Genomic DNA, 13959 nt, shown 5'->3' with positions numbered 1-13959 from the left:
ATGCAGTGGGGAGACTCTGCTGATGAGCCCCATGGTCCCGCCACGTGCCTCAGTGTCCTCGCCGCACGGCGCTGGCCTGCCCTCTGCCAGTGAAGCCAGTGTTCACGACGTCTTGTCTGTGTGAGCCGTGTGCGTGGGGGTCTGTGCTCAGACACCCCAGAGGGCTGCCAGGGCTCGGCCCCAGTTCCTGGCCTGGCTCTTCTTACACATTGGCTTCTCCACGGGGACCTCAGCAGCAGCATCACCTGCACGGTAGCTCCCTGGCTGTGTATTGAGAATGCTCCGAGCTTGTGAGTTACCCGAGGAGGACTGGCGTTTGGGCGGTGCCGACGCGGCCTCCCCACACAGAAAGCGCCTTCCCGTCTTCTCCAGTCCGCCGTGCTCCGAGTTTTGTACATTTCATGCTTGGCTTACTCCTATCTGCTGGATTTTCTCCGTTGCTTTGTGGTTTTTTTGAGCTGCTGTCCTGTTTATTGTCTGCATCTGTAAAGGTCGCTGACTTCACACTCAGCCCCAGGTCTAGAGAGGGACCTGCGCGGTGACTGCCGGTCAGAGCATTCCACTTTGCAGCCTTACAAGTTTTTTTCCTAATTTTGTTACAAAATATTTATTTGTTTGAGAGGAAGAGTTACAGACAGAAAAAGAGAGAAGCAGGGCTTCTTCCATCTGTTGGCTCACTGCTCAGATGGCTACAACGGCTGGAGTTGGGTCGATCTGAAGCCAGGAGCCAGGTCGATCTGAAGCCAGGAGCCAGGACCTTCCTGCGGGTCTCCCACGCGGGTGCAGGGGCCCAAGCATTTGGACCATCTTCCATTGTTTTCCCAGGCCATAAGCAGGGAGCTGGATCTGAAGTGGAGCAGCCGGGAAATGAACCGGTGCCCGTATGGGATGCCGGCGCTGCAGCAGAGGCTCAGCCCACTGCACCACAGTGCCAGTCCCCTGTCATCTTCCCATGCTTTTGTGCGGCCACTGCGCACACTGCAAGCCTTCATTGGAGCAGATTGTTTCTCTTCCGTGTTCCAGGTGTTTTCAAAAGAATTCTGTGCTCTGAGAAACACTTTTTTTTTTTTTTTTAAGAGGAAGGGTTGTTGTTATTTTTTAAATTTCATTTCATTTGAGGGGCAGATGGAGATCTCATTCACTCCCTGAATGCCTGCAGCAGGCAGGACTGGGTCAGGCTGAAGCCAGCCACTTGAGCCCCACCGGCTGCCTCCCAGGTCCATCCCGCTGGTCCCCGCGGGGCCGGGGCTCTTCTCAAGCACGGGCTCTTCCTTCGCTTGAGGGGGAAGTGAAAACGGGAGAGAGCGGGGCCTGGACCTAGGCACTCGACACAGGATGTGTGTGTCCCATGAGACATCGTATTTTAATGTAATGTTTACTTCTGATCTACTTGAATGTGCCTCGTGGGTGGCCCAGGCGCTTGGCCCGTCACCTGTCTCCTGCTGCCTAGGGTGCGCGTCAGCAGGAAGCTGATCGGAGTGGAGAAACAGGACGCGAGCCAGCACACGGGTGAGATGCGAGTGTCTCGCCCGATGGTGTTGCCTGCCCCTCAGGAGGCACTCGTCACTGTGTCATGGTGGTGGTGGCGTTGGCCTCAGCGTCACCCGGTGACAGCCCTTCCTTGCTCTTCCTAAGTGTGCGTTTCTGCAGCGTCCTGTGAGAGGCGGGGTCGTGTCCGGGGCGGCACGGCCGTCAGGTGCAACCCTGGGGAAGCACGGAGCCCGTGATCAGCGTTTCCTTTCTGCTCTCCGCAGGCCCGGTACAAGCAGAGCCTGGACCCGACGGTGGACGAGGTCAAGAAGCTGTGCACGTCTCTGCGCCGCAACGCCAAGGAGGAGCGGGTCCTCTTCCACTACAACGGCCACGGGGTGCCCAGGCCCACGGTGAACGGCGAGGTCTGGGTCTTCAACAAGGTGGGCTGCCCCTCAGTCTGGGTGGTCAGCGGCAGGGCCCGCCCACCCGCAGCTGCTGTTGAGCCACGTCCAGCAGGCTCTGCCTGGGAGCCTGGGCCCGCCGCCTGGTGGGGAGATCTGGCTCGAAGCAGAGATCTGGAGGCATGAGGAGGGGCCCCGCTGCAGACATGTCCGTGGTGCACCGAGTAGCGAGTCCAGGGCTGCTTGCGCCGCTCTTGTTCCCGCTAAGGCCGGGAGCTGCTCGAGGCCCTCTGAGGAAAGCCCTCGAGAATCTGCCTTCCGCTTTGACGGTTGCAGCATCCCTCAGTTTTGTTAGAATTTGCTTTAGAGAATCAGTGGGTTTTTTTTTTTAGACAGGAAAATGATTTAAGCATTCGAAAGAGCTGATTCCCAGCCCCTCTGCAGGCACAGCCTTGGCCCTCTCCCCGGCCTGGGTTGGAACTGCCCACCTCTTGTTGTTCCTAAAGCAGACACGATGACCGTGTGGGAGGCGGCTCCTCCTGCCGTCTGTGTGTCTCAGCCTGCGGGTGCTCTCGCCACGCTCCGAGAGCGCAGTCCCCAGAGGCCTGCGGCGCCCCCGCCCCCCACATGTTGGAGAAGCAGGCTGGAGTCGCGCTTGTGCGCGTCAGGACTGTGGACACAGGAAGAGCTTCCTGGGCCTGTGTGGTCCTGGGGAGAGAACCTTCTCGTGTTGTCCTGAGCATGCAGAGAGGGACCTACAAAGAACATAGCAAGCTCCCGTTTCCCCAGTGAGCGCTCGGTGGTCGTCCCCTGTCCCGGTTCCCCTCAGAGGACCTGCACAGGCCGCCGGCAGGGCAGCCGGTCGGAGAGGCCCGAGGAAGGCGCCGAGTCCTTGCGCAGCAGTGGGAGGGAGCGAGGAGCTGAGGTGGAGGAGCCCAGTCTGCCTCCGGTGGTGCCCTTTCTCACATGTGCGGACCTAGCTGCCAGCTCTGTTTTCATCGTCTTTGTTAACGTTAACGACCGAACAGATAACTTAGCTAATGAAGCGTGCCGGAGCGGGCTGTCGGCCGGAGCGGGCTGTCGGCCGGAGCGGGCTGTCGGAGGGAGCGGGCTGTCGGAGGGAGCGGGCTGTCGGCCGGAGCGGGCTGTCGGCCGGAGTGGGCTGTCGGAGGGAGCGGGCTGTCGGCCGGAGCGGGCTGTCGGAGGGAGCGGGCTGTCGGAGGGAGCGGGCTGTCGGCCGGAGCGGGCTGCTGTCGGCCGGAGTGGGCTGTCGGCGGGAGCGGGCTGTCGGCGGGAGCGGGCTGTCGGCCGGAGCGGGCTGTCGGCTGGAGCGGGCTGTCGGCCGGAGCGGGCTGTCGGCGGGAGCGGGCTGTCGGAGGGTTGCCTTACCAGCTCAGAGTTCAGAAGGCTGCCTCTGGACTGTCTCATGGTCTGATTTAATGCCTTTGTTTCTTCGTGAGTTTAGTTCAGACTGGTTGAACAAAGCCAGCTGGAACTTTCTGCGACTTGTGGAGACAGCCTTGACATACAGACATGGCTGGAGGCCGGAACGAGAGGGAAGGCTGCGTCGTGCTAGCCCTGGCCCGTGAGAGAGCTGCTGGCTGTGGGGCGACAGAACAGACCAGACAGCAGCACTAGGACAGCCAGAGGTGTGCACGCAGCTGCCCACCAGAGACAGCTGCGGCAAGCGATCCGTGTGCCCGGCTAGAGGTCTCAATTTCCGTGTTTTAGTAGTTGATAAATTGGAACTGATACTCAGGCACATAATTAAAACCTTTCTCCCAGGGTGGGCGCTTGGCCTAGTGGCGCATACACAGTGAGCACAGCTATATCCCACGTTGGAGGGCCTGGGTCCGTACGCAGCTTCTGCTAGCGCAGGCCCTAGGAGGCAGTGGGGGTGGCTGACACTTGGGTCTCTGCCACCCATGTGGGAGATGTAAATTGAGTTTCTGGCTCTGGCTTCAGTATAGCCTGCCTAGCCCCAGCCGTGCAGGCTTCTGGGAGTGAACCAGCGGATCTGAGCTCCCTGGCTGCCTCTCGGATCAAAACACACACACACACGCACGTGCACACACGCGCACACATGCATACACACGCATGTGCACATGCACATGCACACACACACAAAACCAGACAACTTTCTCACAAAGAAAACTCGAGGCCTAGTATATTTACTTCTAGTAAAAAACAAATCAGTGTTAATTGAAAAGATCTGAACAGTACTGTCACCCTAAATTCACTTATTTTTTTTTTTTTTAAGATTTGTTTTATGTATTTGAAAGGCAGTTACAGAGGAAGAGACAGAGGGAGAGAGAGAGGTCTTCCATCACCTGCTGGTTCAAATGGCTGCGATGGCCAGAGCTGGGCCAGACCGAAGCAGGAGCCAGGAGCTTCCTCCAGGTCTCCCACGTGGGTGCAGGGGTCCAAGCACTTGGGCCATCCTCCACTGCTTTCCCAGACCACAGTAGAGAGCTGGATTGGAAGTGGAGCAGCTGGGACTCAAACCAGCACCCATATGGGATGCCGGCACTGCAGGTGGCAGCTTTGCCCCCACTGTGCCACAGTGGTGTGCACCCCCCGCCCCATTCAGATTTCTAAAATAAACTACCCAGTAGCTGCAGAACAGCGTTCACCACATCCTGGGCCATAAAAATGCCTCAAAGTGTGAAGGTTTGAGCTCGTGCTGTATGTTCCCTGAACGCGAAGTTTGAAATCATGGCATGCCTGGAGAAGCCTCAAATATTTGTAAGTGAAATAATACATGCATCAAAGAGGAAATCATAGGGAAAATAATTCAAAATAGATGATAAAATATGGCTTATTAAAGCGTGTAGGATACAGCCAAAACAGTACTTATATGGAATTGTATAGTTTTATTAATTCACTGTCTAAAAAGAAAGTAAGCTTCAGAATCAAAACCTGTTTTTCTTTCGTAAGAATATAGAAAATGATGAGCCAGATAATCTCAAAGTAAGCAGAAGGAAACAATAGAGAGCAGAAATCAGGGTGGGCGCCGCGGCTCACTAGGCTAATCCTCCGCCTTGCGGCGCCAGCACACCGGGGTCTAGTCCCGGTCGGGGCGCCGGATTCTGTCCCGGTTGCCCCTCTTCCAGGCCAGCTCTCTGCTGTGGCCAGGGAGTGCAGTGGAGGGTGGCCCAAGTGCTTGGGCCCTGCACCCCATGGGAGACCAGGAGAAGCACCTGGCTCCTGGTTTCAGATCAGCGCGGTGCGCCGGCCGCAGCGCGCCTACCGCGGCGGCCATTGGAGGGTGAACCAACGGCAAAAGGAAGACCTTTCTCTGTCTCTCTCTCACTGTCCACTCTTCCTGTCAAAAAAAAAAAAAAAAAAAAGAAAGAAAGAAAGAAAGAAATCAGTGCACTAGAGGACAGCAGGAGGGACAGTTAATGTCGCGCAAGGTGGTTCTTTGGGAGGTCGGGAAGCGGCACACCTCAGCACGGCAGGTGACGGAGGCGGGAGAGGAGCTAAGCCTTGATGCCTGTGGGGAGGAGGGGCAGCACCACCTGGTCTACGGGTGTGGAAAAGGTGAGGGAATGTGGTGCTTGTGCCGAGGCGTAGTGGGTAAAGCCTCAGCCTGCGGTGCCGGCGTCCCACATGGGGACTGGTTTGAGTCCCGGCTGCTCTACTTCCGATCCAGCCCCTTGCTATGGCCTGGGAAGGCAGTAGAAGGTGGCCCAAGACCTTGGGCCCCGCATCCACATGGGAGACCTGGAAAAAGCTGGCTCCTGGCTTCAGATCAGCGCAGCTCCAGCTGCTGTGACCATTTAGGAAGTGAACCAGCGGAGGAGGATCTCTCTCTCTCTCTCTCTCTCTCTCTCTCTCTGCTTCTGTTTCTCTCTGCTTCTGTCTCTCTGTAACTCTGCCTTTCAAATAAATAAATAAATCTTTTTAAAAAAAACTTTACAAAGAATTTTTTTCTGAAGATTTATTTTATTTGAGTTGCAGAGAGAGAAAGTCTTCCATCTGCTGGTTCACTCCCTAAATGGTCCCAATGGCTGGAGTTGAGCTTCCTTTGGGTCTCCCATGTGGGTACAGGAGCCAAAGGACTTGGGCCATCTTCCACTGCTTTCCCAGGTACCCCAGCAGGGAAACGGATCGGAAGTGGAATAGCCAGGACTTGAACCGGCGCCCATGTGGGATGCCAGTGCCACAGGTCAGGCCACAGCACCGGCCACTATGATTAAGAATTTTACACCAATAAGTTTAGCGATTATACTAAATGAACAGATTCCTTAAAAATAGAACTTTCCAAAGCTGACCTTAAATGAAATAAAACCTGAATAGCCCTATACTTACCGAAATCCGATGCATAGTGAAAACCCTTCTCACCAGGGTTGGTGTAGTGGTGTAGTGGGTAAAGGAAGACAAACCAGGCTTTTAATCCCCATGAGCCAAGGACTTCTCTCCTGCTCACCCTTGCGTGCCCAGCTCTGAGTGCACGCTGGTGGACAGGTGAAGGGATGTTTTCCTTCCAGGCCGTCTCAGGGGCCAGTGTCCTGGCTGCCGTGTGCCCTGCTCTCCTCTTCCTCCCTGACCTGGCCCTCGGTCATGGGTCCCCACCGACGTGCTGGCTCCCTGGAGCAGGGCTGGTCTGTCTGTGAGCTGCTGAGTCTGCGGGCGCACCGGCCATCCTGTTTGTCTGTCTGCTCGTCCATTTCCTCTCTTCTCACCTGCCGCCTCCAGGCTGGGTGCCCGGGGCACCTGTTCGTCCTTGTAGTCCCCTTGCTGAACCTTTTCTACCATCTGGGTCTCCCACTTGGGTGCAGGGCCCCAAGCATTGGGACCATCTTCCCCGGCCTCAGGTGCATCAGGAGGGAGCTGGGTCTGAAGGCAGCAGCTCGGACTGGAGCTGGCGCTGTTGGGGTCCTGCTGTCACCGGCCGCTCTGGCTTCTCAGCGGAGAAAGTTCCTCCCGCTGCACCCCTTTTCCTTGGCTCTTCTTTGCCCGTGCAGCCAGGCACTGCCGTGCGCGTCCCTGTCGCTCCAGCCTGTGAGCTCTGTCTGCGAAGGCTGAGGTCTCTCCCCCTACCTCGCTGTATTGAGCATGGAGCTGCAGTCTTGTGTGGTTTTGCATTTTTGGTTTCATATGGTTTTTAGCTCTCCAGCAGTGTCCCTGACCTCTCACCCTCTTTCAGAAATGTCATCAAAGGCCACACTGAAGGTGTCTCACACAGCTCTGTTGCCCTCTGGACGTAGAACAGGGCCGTGAAATCTCTGGCAAGCTGTTCCCCTGTGGTGAGGAGTTAGGTGTCCTGCTGGGAGGACGATTGGTGTCGCAGCATGGTGTATCACGGCAGGTGGAGAACATCTGGCACAGGGAGCGGGATTGGCGCCCAGCTTGGCTCTGGTGAGCAGGTGCAGTCCACGGAGGCCTCCGTTCAGGGAGCGCACAGCCAGTATGTCAGTGTGGGAGGTCTTGGCGTGGTGCCCTCAGAGAGACTGGGGTTAGGAACTCTGCATGGTGTGTGGCAGAGACCAGAGCTGGACGCCATCCTCCCAGCTCTGCCGCCACAGACAACAGGTCAGCTTGGACCCAGAAAACCGAAATGCCTGAACTGGCCAGGAGCACCAAACTCAGTGTAAGGATTCGACGGGTTCTGCCCCAGATCTGGGGCCTGGAGAAGCTCACCCCATTCTCTCCTAACCAAGTAGGAAGGGTTTCTGGGGAAGGCCAGGAGAGAGGACTGCCAGCATTTCTTTTCTTTCTTTTTTTAAAGAAAGATTTATTTATTTATTTGAAAGGCAGAGTTATAGAGAGGCAGAGGCAGAGGCAGAGAGAGATCTCCCATGTGCTGGTTCACTCCCCAAATGGCCGCAATGGCAGGAGCTGCGCCGATCCGGAGCCAGGAGCCAGGAACTTCCTCTGGGTCTCCCATGTGAGTACAGGGGCCCAAACACTTGGACCATCCTCCACTGCTTTCCCAGACCACAGCAGAGAGTTGGATGGGAAGAGGAGCAACCAGGACTCAAACCCGCGCCCATATGGGATGGCGGCACTGCAGGTGGCAGCTTTACCTGCTACGCCACAGCACCGGCCCCATCAATGCCTCTTTATTTTGATAAAATATGCATTTAATTACAGGAAGATGGGCATGAAGATTTTTATGCCTGTTACAGAAAAATATCCTCGTGATTTTTAAAAAGCAGGATTTACGCCAGACCATGTCTGTCATTTGCTAAAACTGTCACAGTATCCGTGTGGGGTACACTGCACTTCCCTGGAAGCGTGACCTTGATTTCCGAGATTCCCAGTGTGAGAGAGAGTAGTCCTTCCTCCTCCATCCACTGGTTCACTCTCCAGATGGTCACGATGGCTGGAGCTGTGCCCATCCGAAGCCAGGAGCCAGGAGCTTCTTCTGGGTCTCCCACATGGGTGCAGGGGCCCAAGCACATGGGCCGTCTTCTGCTGCTTTCCCAGGCCACAGTAGAGAGCTGGATCGGAAGAGGAGCAGCCGGGACATGAACCAGTGCCCATAAGGGATGCTGGCACTTCAGGCCAGGGTTTTAACCTGCTGCACCACAGCACCGGCCCCAGTATTTTAGTTTTTTAAAAATACCATTTCCTTGCCTCTAAGAGATACAGAACCACTGAGTCGTATTCATTGATTTCTCAGACGTTGGGGCCCCGTTCTCTGTCCCAGCGTGCATCCCAGGCTGTCGCGCTCGGTGTGCCGTGTCTGATGTGGGTGGCTGTGCTGAGAGTCCCTGGGTGGACAGTGCAGTGTGGTCTGCACCAGAAAGAGCCCCCTGTAGCCAGACCCTGGGAGCAGGCTGGAGGCTACTGTAGGTGCATTTGTACAAATGTAGAAAAAGAACAGGTCAAGCTGGGTTGTTCTGTTCCTTCCCTTCCGGCGCCTGTCCTGCTGGGTGGTAGTGACCCCTCATCATGGTCAGATGCACACAGCACAGGGCGTGGAAGCTACGGATTTGGTGCAGGAATGTTCTTTCTCCAGTGTTCTTCAACTTCCTTTTTTTTTTTTTAAAGATCTACTTATTTACTTGAAAGAGTTAGAGAGAGATCTTCCATCGGCTGGTTCGCTCCCCAAAAGGCCACAGTGGCTGAGGCATTAGCTTCATGCAGATCTCCTTCGTGGGTGCAGGGACCCCAGCACTTGGTCTATCCTCTGCTGCTTTCCCAGGCCATTAGCAGGGAGCTGGAGCAGCCAGGACTTGAACCTGTGCCACGGCGCTAGCCCTGCCTTCCTTTTCTGAACTTAATTTGCTTGAACACCCTTCTGTGTTAGTCTTTTTAACTTTTAGATTTTTTTAAATAGATGTGTCAGAAGCTCCATGGTAACTGTCGGCTTAAGTGGCCGCCACCTCAGTGTGTGTGGCTGACCCTTGGCGCTCATCCCTGAGCGCGTCCCAGCATCAGAGCCGAGTCCCCTCCCAGACCTGCCGCTGGTTCTCTCCATTGTCTCCCTGCGATGACAGTGACGTCTCTTGATCGCCTGTTTGCTTTTGAGTCGGCCTCATGTTCATACCATTTATGTTTAATCTCCTGTTCACGTCCTCTGTCCACTGTCATTTGTGGTGGTGGTGGGGTCATTTTTAGTGGACACGGAGTTTGTATGCCAGGAAATAAGCCTTGGTCTGCATCAGTTTTCCCCCGTTTGTGATCTAACTTTATTTCCTTTATTTTTTATTTTACTTTATTTTAGATTTTTAGCCATACAGAAGTTTAAAACTTTACATGGACAAAATTTATCACTGTCTTTTTCCATCTAGATTTTGAGGTTTTGGAACTATTTGGAAAGTTTTCATCATGCCATAATTATTTTTAAAATATGCACATATAGGGAATTCTAAACATTAAGCTTTTCTTGAACCATTACGCATTTTGCACATAAAAAAGTGCACATCGCTTACCTGTGACCCAGCCTGAGAACCACAGGTGCCAGGTGAGCTCGGTCCTGTTTGCTCCCTCCCAGGCCGACTCTCCCCCTCTGGTCAGTGGTCCCTGCTGGCTGGAATTCGGCGTTTGCCACCTCTGGTAGTGCTGTGTGCTGTGCACAGGGACATGGGCTTGCCAGCGAGCCTCAGGAGTCGGGCGCTAGTGGAGGTGCCATTCGGCGTCCCTATGCAGTTTGCTTTCTCATTTCCAAGTTACATTTGTGGTTATGGCGGCCCTGGTTCCTGGAGCCCAGGGTTACTCTCTCCCTGCTGGCTGGGGCTGGTGTGGGATTCATTTTGGTGTTTAGGAGTTTCTTCCAGTGTGTGACACGCCCATCTGAGGACACGCTGACGGCACGCGTCCAGGCGCACCCAGTGCGCGGCCGTGTTTTGACGTTGATGACTAAGGTGGTGGGTGTTTAAACATATTTTAGTCATGCATCTCATTTTAAATGTTATTTAATTACGCTTTATCTCATAGTGCATTTGTTACAGTGTTGTAGGAATCGCTGTGTAAGAGGGAAGGCGCCTTTTGTTTCTGAGCTCGTTGGCTCATCGGGAGTGGTTGCTGCTACTGAAGAGAGGGAGGGGTCCCGGATGTGAGTGTGCTGTGTGTCCTGGACGAGAGCCTGCGGCCCTGGGCCTGGATGGTCTGTACTCTTGGGGTACCCTGCCCATCCACACTCACCTTCCCTGACCTTTCCCCTTGAGCCAGCAGTGGTCAATTTGGTGGTTTAAAAAGATGACCTTACCAGATACGTAGTCTGCCCAGCAATTACATTGTTCAGTTTTGCCTGTTTTTGAGTTTCATACAAATGTTTTCAAATCGGCTGCATCTATCTTTTAAAATTTGTTGTGGGCCGGCGCTGTGGTGCAGCGGGTTAAAACCCTGGCTGAGGGTCCGGCAATCCCATATGGGCGCCAGTTCTAGTCCCGGCTGCTTCTCTTCCGATTCAGCTCTCTGCTATGGCCTGGGAAAGCGATGGAAGGTGGCCCGGGTGCTTGGGCCCCTGCACCCACGTGGGAGACCTGGAAGAGGCTCCTGGCTCCTGGCTTGGGATCGGCACAGCCCTAGCCAGCAGATGGAGGACCTCTCTCTGTCTCTACCTCTCTCTGTAACTCTGTCTTTCAAAATAAAGAGAAATCTTAAAATAAATAAATAAATGAAATTTGTTGTATACATTTCCAAATCCGTTGTGCTGCTGTCCAGTGCTTTAATCAATTCACTGTCGTGTGGTTGCGACATGGCCTGTTCTTTACTCATGGACTGTGGCTTTGTTTTCTTTATCTTTTCATTTTATTTGTATTATAAAGAATTCTTCTACAAACTTTTTTTTTCTTTTTTGCATAACAGCTTATGAATCGAAGAAGATACGGAAGAGGGGCAGAAGCGTGTGTGGCCTGCGCAGGCCGTGAAGCGTGGTCAGGCTGGTGTTGGGATGCAGTGCACTAAGCTTCCTCTTGGGGTGCTTCGAGTGCCTGCATCCCATGGCACAGCGCTTCTTCGAGGGCCAGCCACTCTGCTTCCCATCCGCCTTCCAGCTGGTGCATCCTAAGGAGGCAGCTTGGGCCCCTGCCACTTACATGGGAAGCCCACATGGAGTTCCGGGGTCCTGGCTTTGGCCTGGCCCTGTGCCTGGAATTGGGGTGCCTGATGCCCATGGTTCTTGTTGCTGATGATAGCAGCCCTGAGCACTTGGTGGGCGTGGCCAGCCGTGGTCTCTCTCTTCTCCAGCACGTGGTGGGCAGGGCGTCTGTGGGTCCAGCATGTGGTGGACGTGGCGTCTGTGGGTCCCTCTCTCCAGCACGTGGTGGACGTGGCGTCCATGTGGACTTGTGAGCCTGCTGCACTTTTGGGTGACAGTCCAGGGCCCTCAGTGTTTATGTTGTGGCTCTGGCCACGGAGAGCTCTTGGGTGGGTTCTGGTGCCCGATCTGCCCTCACTTGCACCTTTGAATTTTAAGGTGTTTTGACTCAAAACATCCCACATTCAAGAGATCCTGAAAAAGTTCATGGAAATGCATATTGTGAAGAAACTGAATGAATTTAAAAAATATTTTCCACCAAAATAAACTTACCTTTTAATCTCATTTCTCTATGAACTTTTTGAAGCAGGATCCTGTATCTCCTTGTCACTCCTTGAATTCTCCCTGTGACACCATTTTTTTAAAAAAAGATTTATTTATTTATTATTTGAAAAGCAGAGTTATAGAGAGAGAGAAGGAGAGAGAGAGGAGAGAGAGAGAGAGGAGAGACAGAGAAGGAGAGACAGAGAGAGAGGAGAGAGGTCTTCCATCCGCTGACTCACTCTCCAAATGGCTGCAATGGCTGGGACTAGGCCAGGCTGAAGCCAGGAGTCAGAAGCTTCCTCTGGGTCTCCCATGTGGGTGCTGAGGCCCAAGGACTTGTCCCATCCTCCTCTGCTTTCTCAGACACATTAGCCGGGAGCTGGGCTAGAAATGCAGTTACCTGGGACTTGAACCAGAGCCCATATGGGATGCTGGTGCTACAGGCCATGTCTTAACCACAGTGTCACAGTGCCAGCCCCATGACACTTTTTTTTTTTAAAAGATTCATTTTATTTATTTGAAAGAGTTAGAGGTCGAGCATGAGAGAGAGAGAGAGAGAGAGAGAGGTCTTCCATCTGCTCGTTCACTCCCCAAATGTCTGCAATGGCCACAGCTGAGCTGATCCGTAGCCGGGAGCTGGGAGCTTCTTCTGAGTGCAGGGGCCCAAGGACTTGGGCTATCGTCCACTGCTTTCCCAGGCCACAGCATCAGATCAGAAGTGGAGGCCGGCGCCGTGGCTCAACAGGCTAATCCTCCGCCTTGCGGCGCCGGCACACCGGGTTCTAGTCCCGGTCGGGGCACCGATCCTGTCCCGGTTGCCCCTCTTCCAGGCCAGCTCTCTGCTGTGGCCAGGGAGTGCAGTGGAGGATGGCCCAAGTGTTTGGGCTCTGCACCCCATGGGAGACCAGGAGAAGCACCTGGCTCCTGCCATCGGAACAGCGCGGTGCGCGGGCCGCAGCGCGCTACCGCGGCGGCCATTGGAGGGTGAACCAACGGCAAAGGAAGACCTTTCTCTCTGTCTCTCTCTCTCTCTCACTGTCCACTCTGCCTGTCAAAAATAAAAAAAAAAAAAAAAAAAAAAAGAAGTGGAGCAGCTGGGACTCAAACCGGCATCCATATGGGATGCCGGCGCCGCAGGCAGAGGATTAACCTACTGTGCCACAGTGCTGGCCCAAGATTTTATTTATTTATGTGAGTGGTGGCATTACAGAGAGAGAGAGAGAGAGATAGAGAGAAAGGTCTTCCATCCACTGGTTCACTCCCAAAACTGCTGCAGTGGTCAGAACTGGGCTGATCCGAAGCCAGGAGCCAGGAGCTTCCTCCAGGTCTCCCACGTGGGTGCAGAGACCCAAGTGCTTGGGTCATCTTCCACTCTTTCCCAGGCCACAGCAGAGAGCTGGATCAGAAGTGGAACAGCTGGGACTAGAGCTGGCACCCATAAGGGGTGCCGGCGCTGCAGGCAGAGAATTAACCTGCTGTGCTACAGTGTGGCCCAATCTGTGTGACACTTTCAAGGAGACAGAGGACTAGCGTTTTGGCTCAGTGGTATAACCGGTGAAGCTGCTGCATGCGATGCTGGCATCCCATATGGGCACCGGTTCAAGTCCCAGCTGCTCCACTTCTGATCCAGCTCTTTGCTATTGGCCTAGGGAAAGCAGTGGAAGATGGCCCAAGTATTTGGGCCCCTGACATTCACATGGGAGACCTGGGTGAAGCTCCTGGCTCCTGGCTTCAGCGTGGCTCAGCCCCGGCCATTGCAGCAGCTGGAGAGTTTTCTAGCAGATAGAAGATCTCTCTCTCTGTCTCTCTGTCTGTCTCTCTCTCTCTCTCTCTCTCTGTGTGTGTGTATGTGTGTGTGTGTGTAACTCTGACTTTCAAATAAATAAATAAATCTTAAAAAAACAAAAACAAAAACAAAAGCATGTTCCAGCTTCATCAGGTGTTTGCTGTGGAAACAGCTGTTCCTCCAGGTTCTGGGCGACGTTGAGACAGGTGCCCAGGAACCACGGTGTGGGCTCACGGTGGGCCATGCCATGCCCTCACACACCCATATGTGTTTGGGTGTCACAGGAGAGAAATGAGTGGGGTCAGAGACTCGGGGCTGGA

The 13959-nt window shown here is 54.3% G+C and overlaps 1 protein-coding gene across 3 annotated transcripts in view; it reads left to right on the top strand.

Annotated features, from left to right (window-relative positions):
• RPTOR (regulatory associated protein of MTOR complex 1) overlaps positions 1-13959 on the top strand; it is a 349585-nt gene that overhangs the window by 156408 nt on the left and 179218 nt on the right. For all 3 annotated transcript variants that reach the window (XM_062216247.1, XM_062216248.1, XM_062216246.1), the window contains exon 4: positions 1755-1913. In XM_062216247.1, the coding sequence (XP_062072231.1) occupies positions 1755-1913 (159 nt within the window). The remainder of the gene's footprint in view (positions 1-1754; positions 1914-13959) is intronic.

This window comes from Lepus europaeus, chromosome 18 (genome assembly GCF_033115175.1).
Source record: "Lepus europaeus isolate LE1 chromosome 18, mLepTim1.pri, whole genome shotgun sequence".
Lineage (NCBI taxonomy): Eukaryota > Metazoa > Chordata > Mammalia > Lagomorpha > Leporidae > Lepus > Lepus europaeus.
The sequence above is the reverse complement of the archived record's forward strand: the minus strand, read 5'-3'. Positions and strand labels throughout refer to the sequence as shown.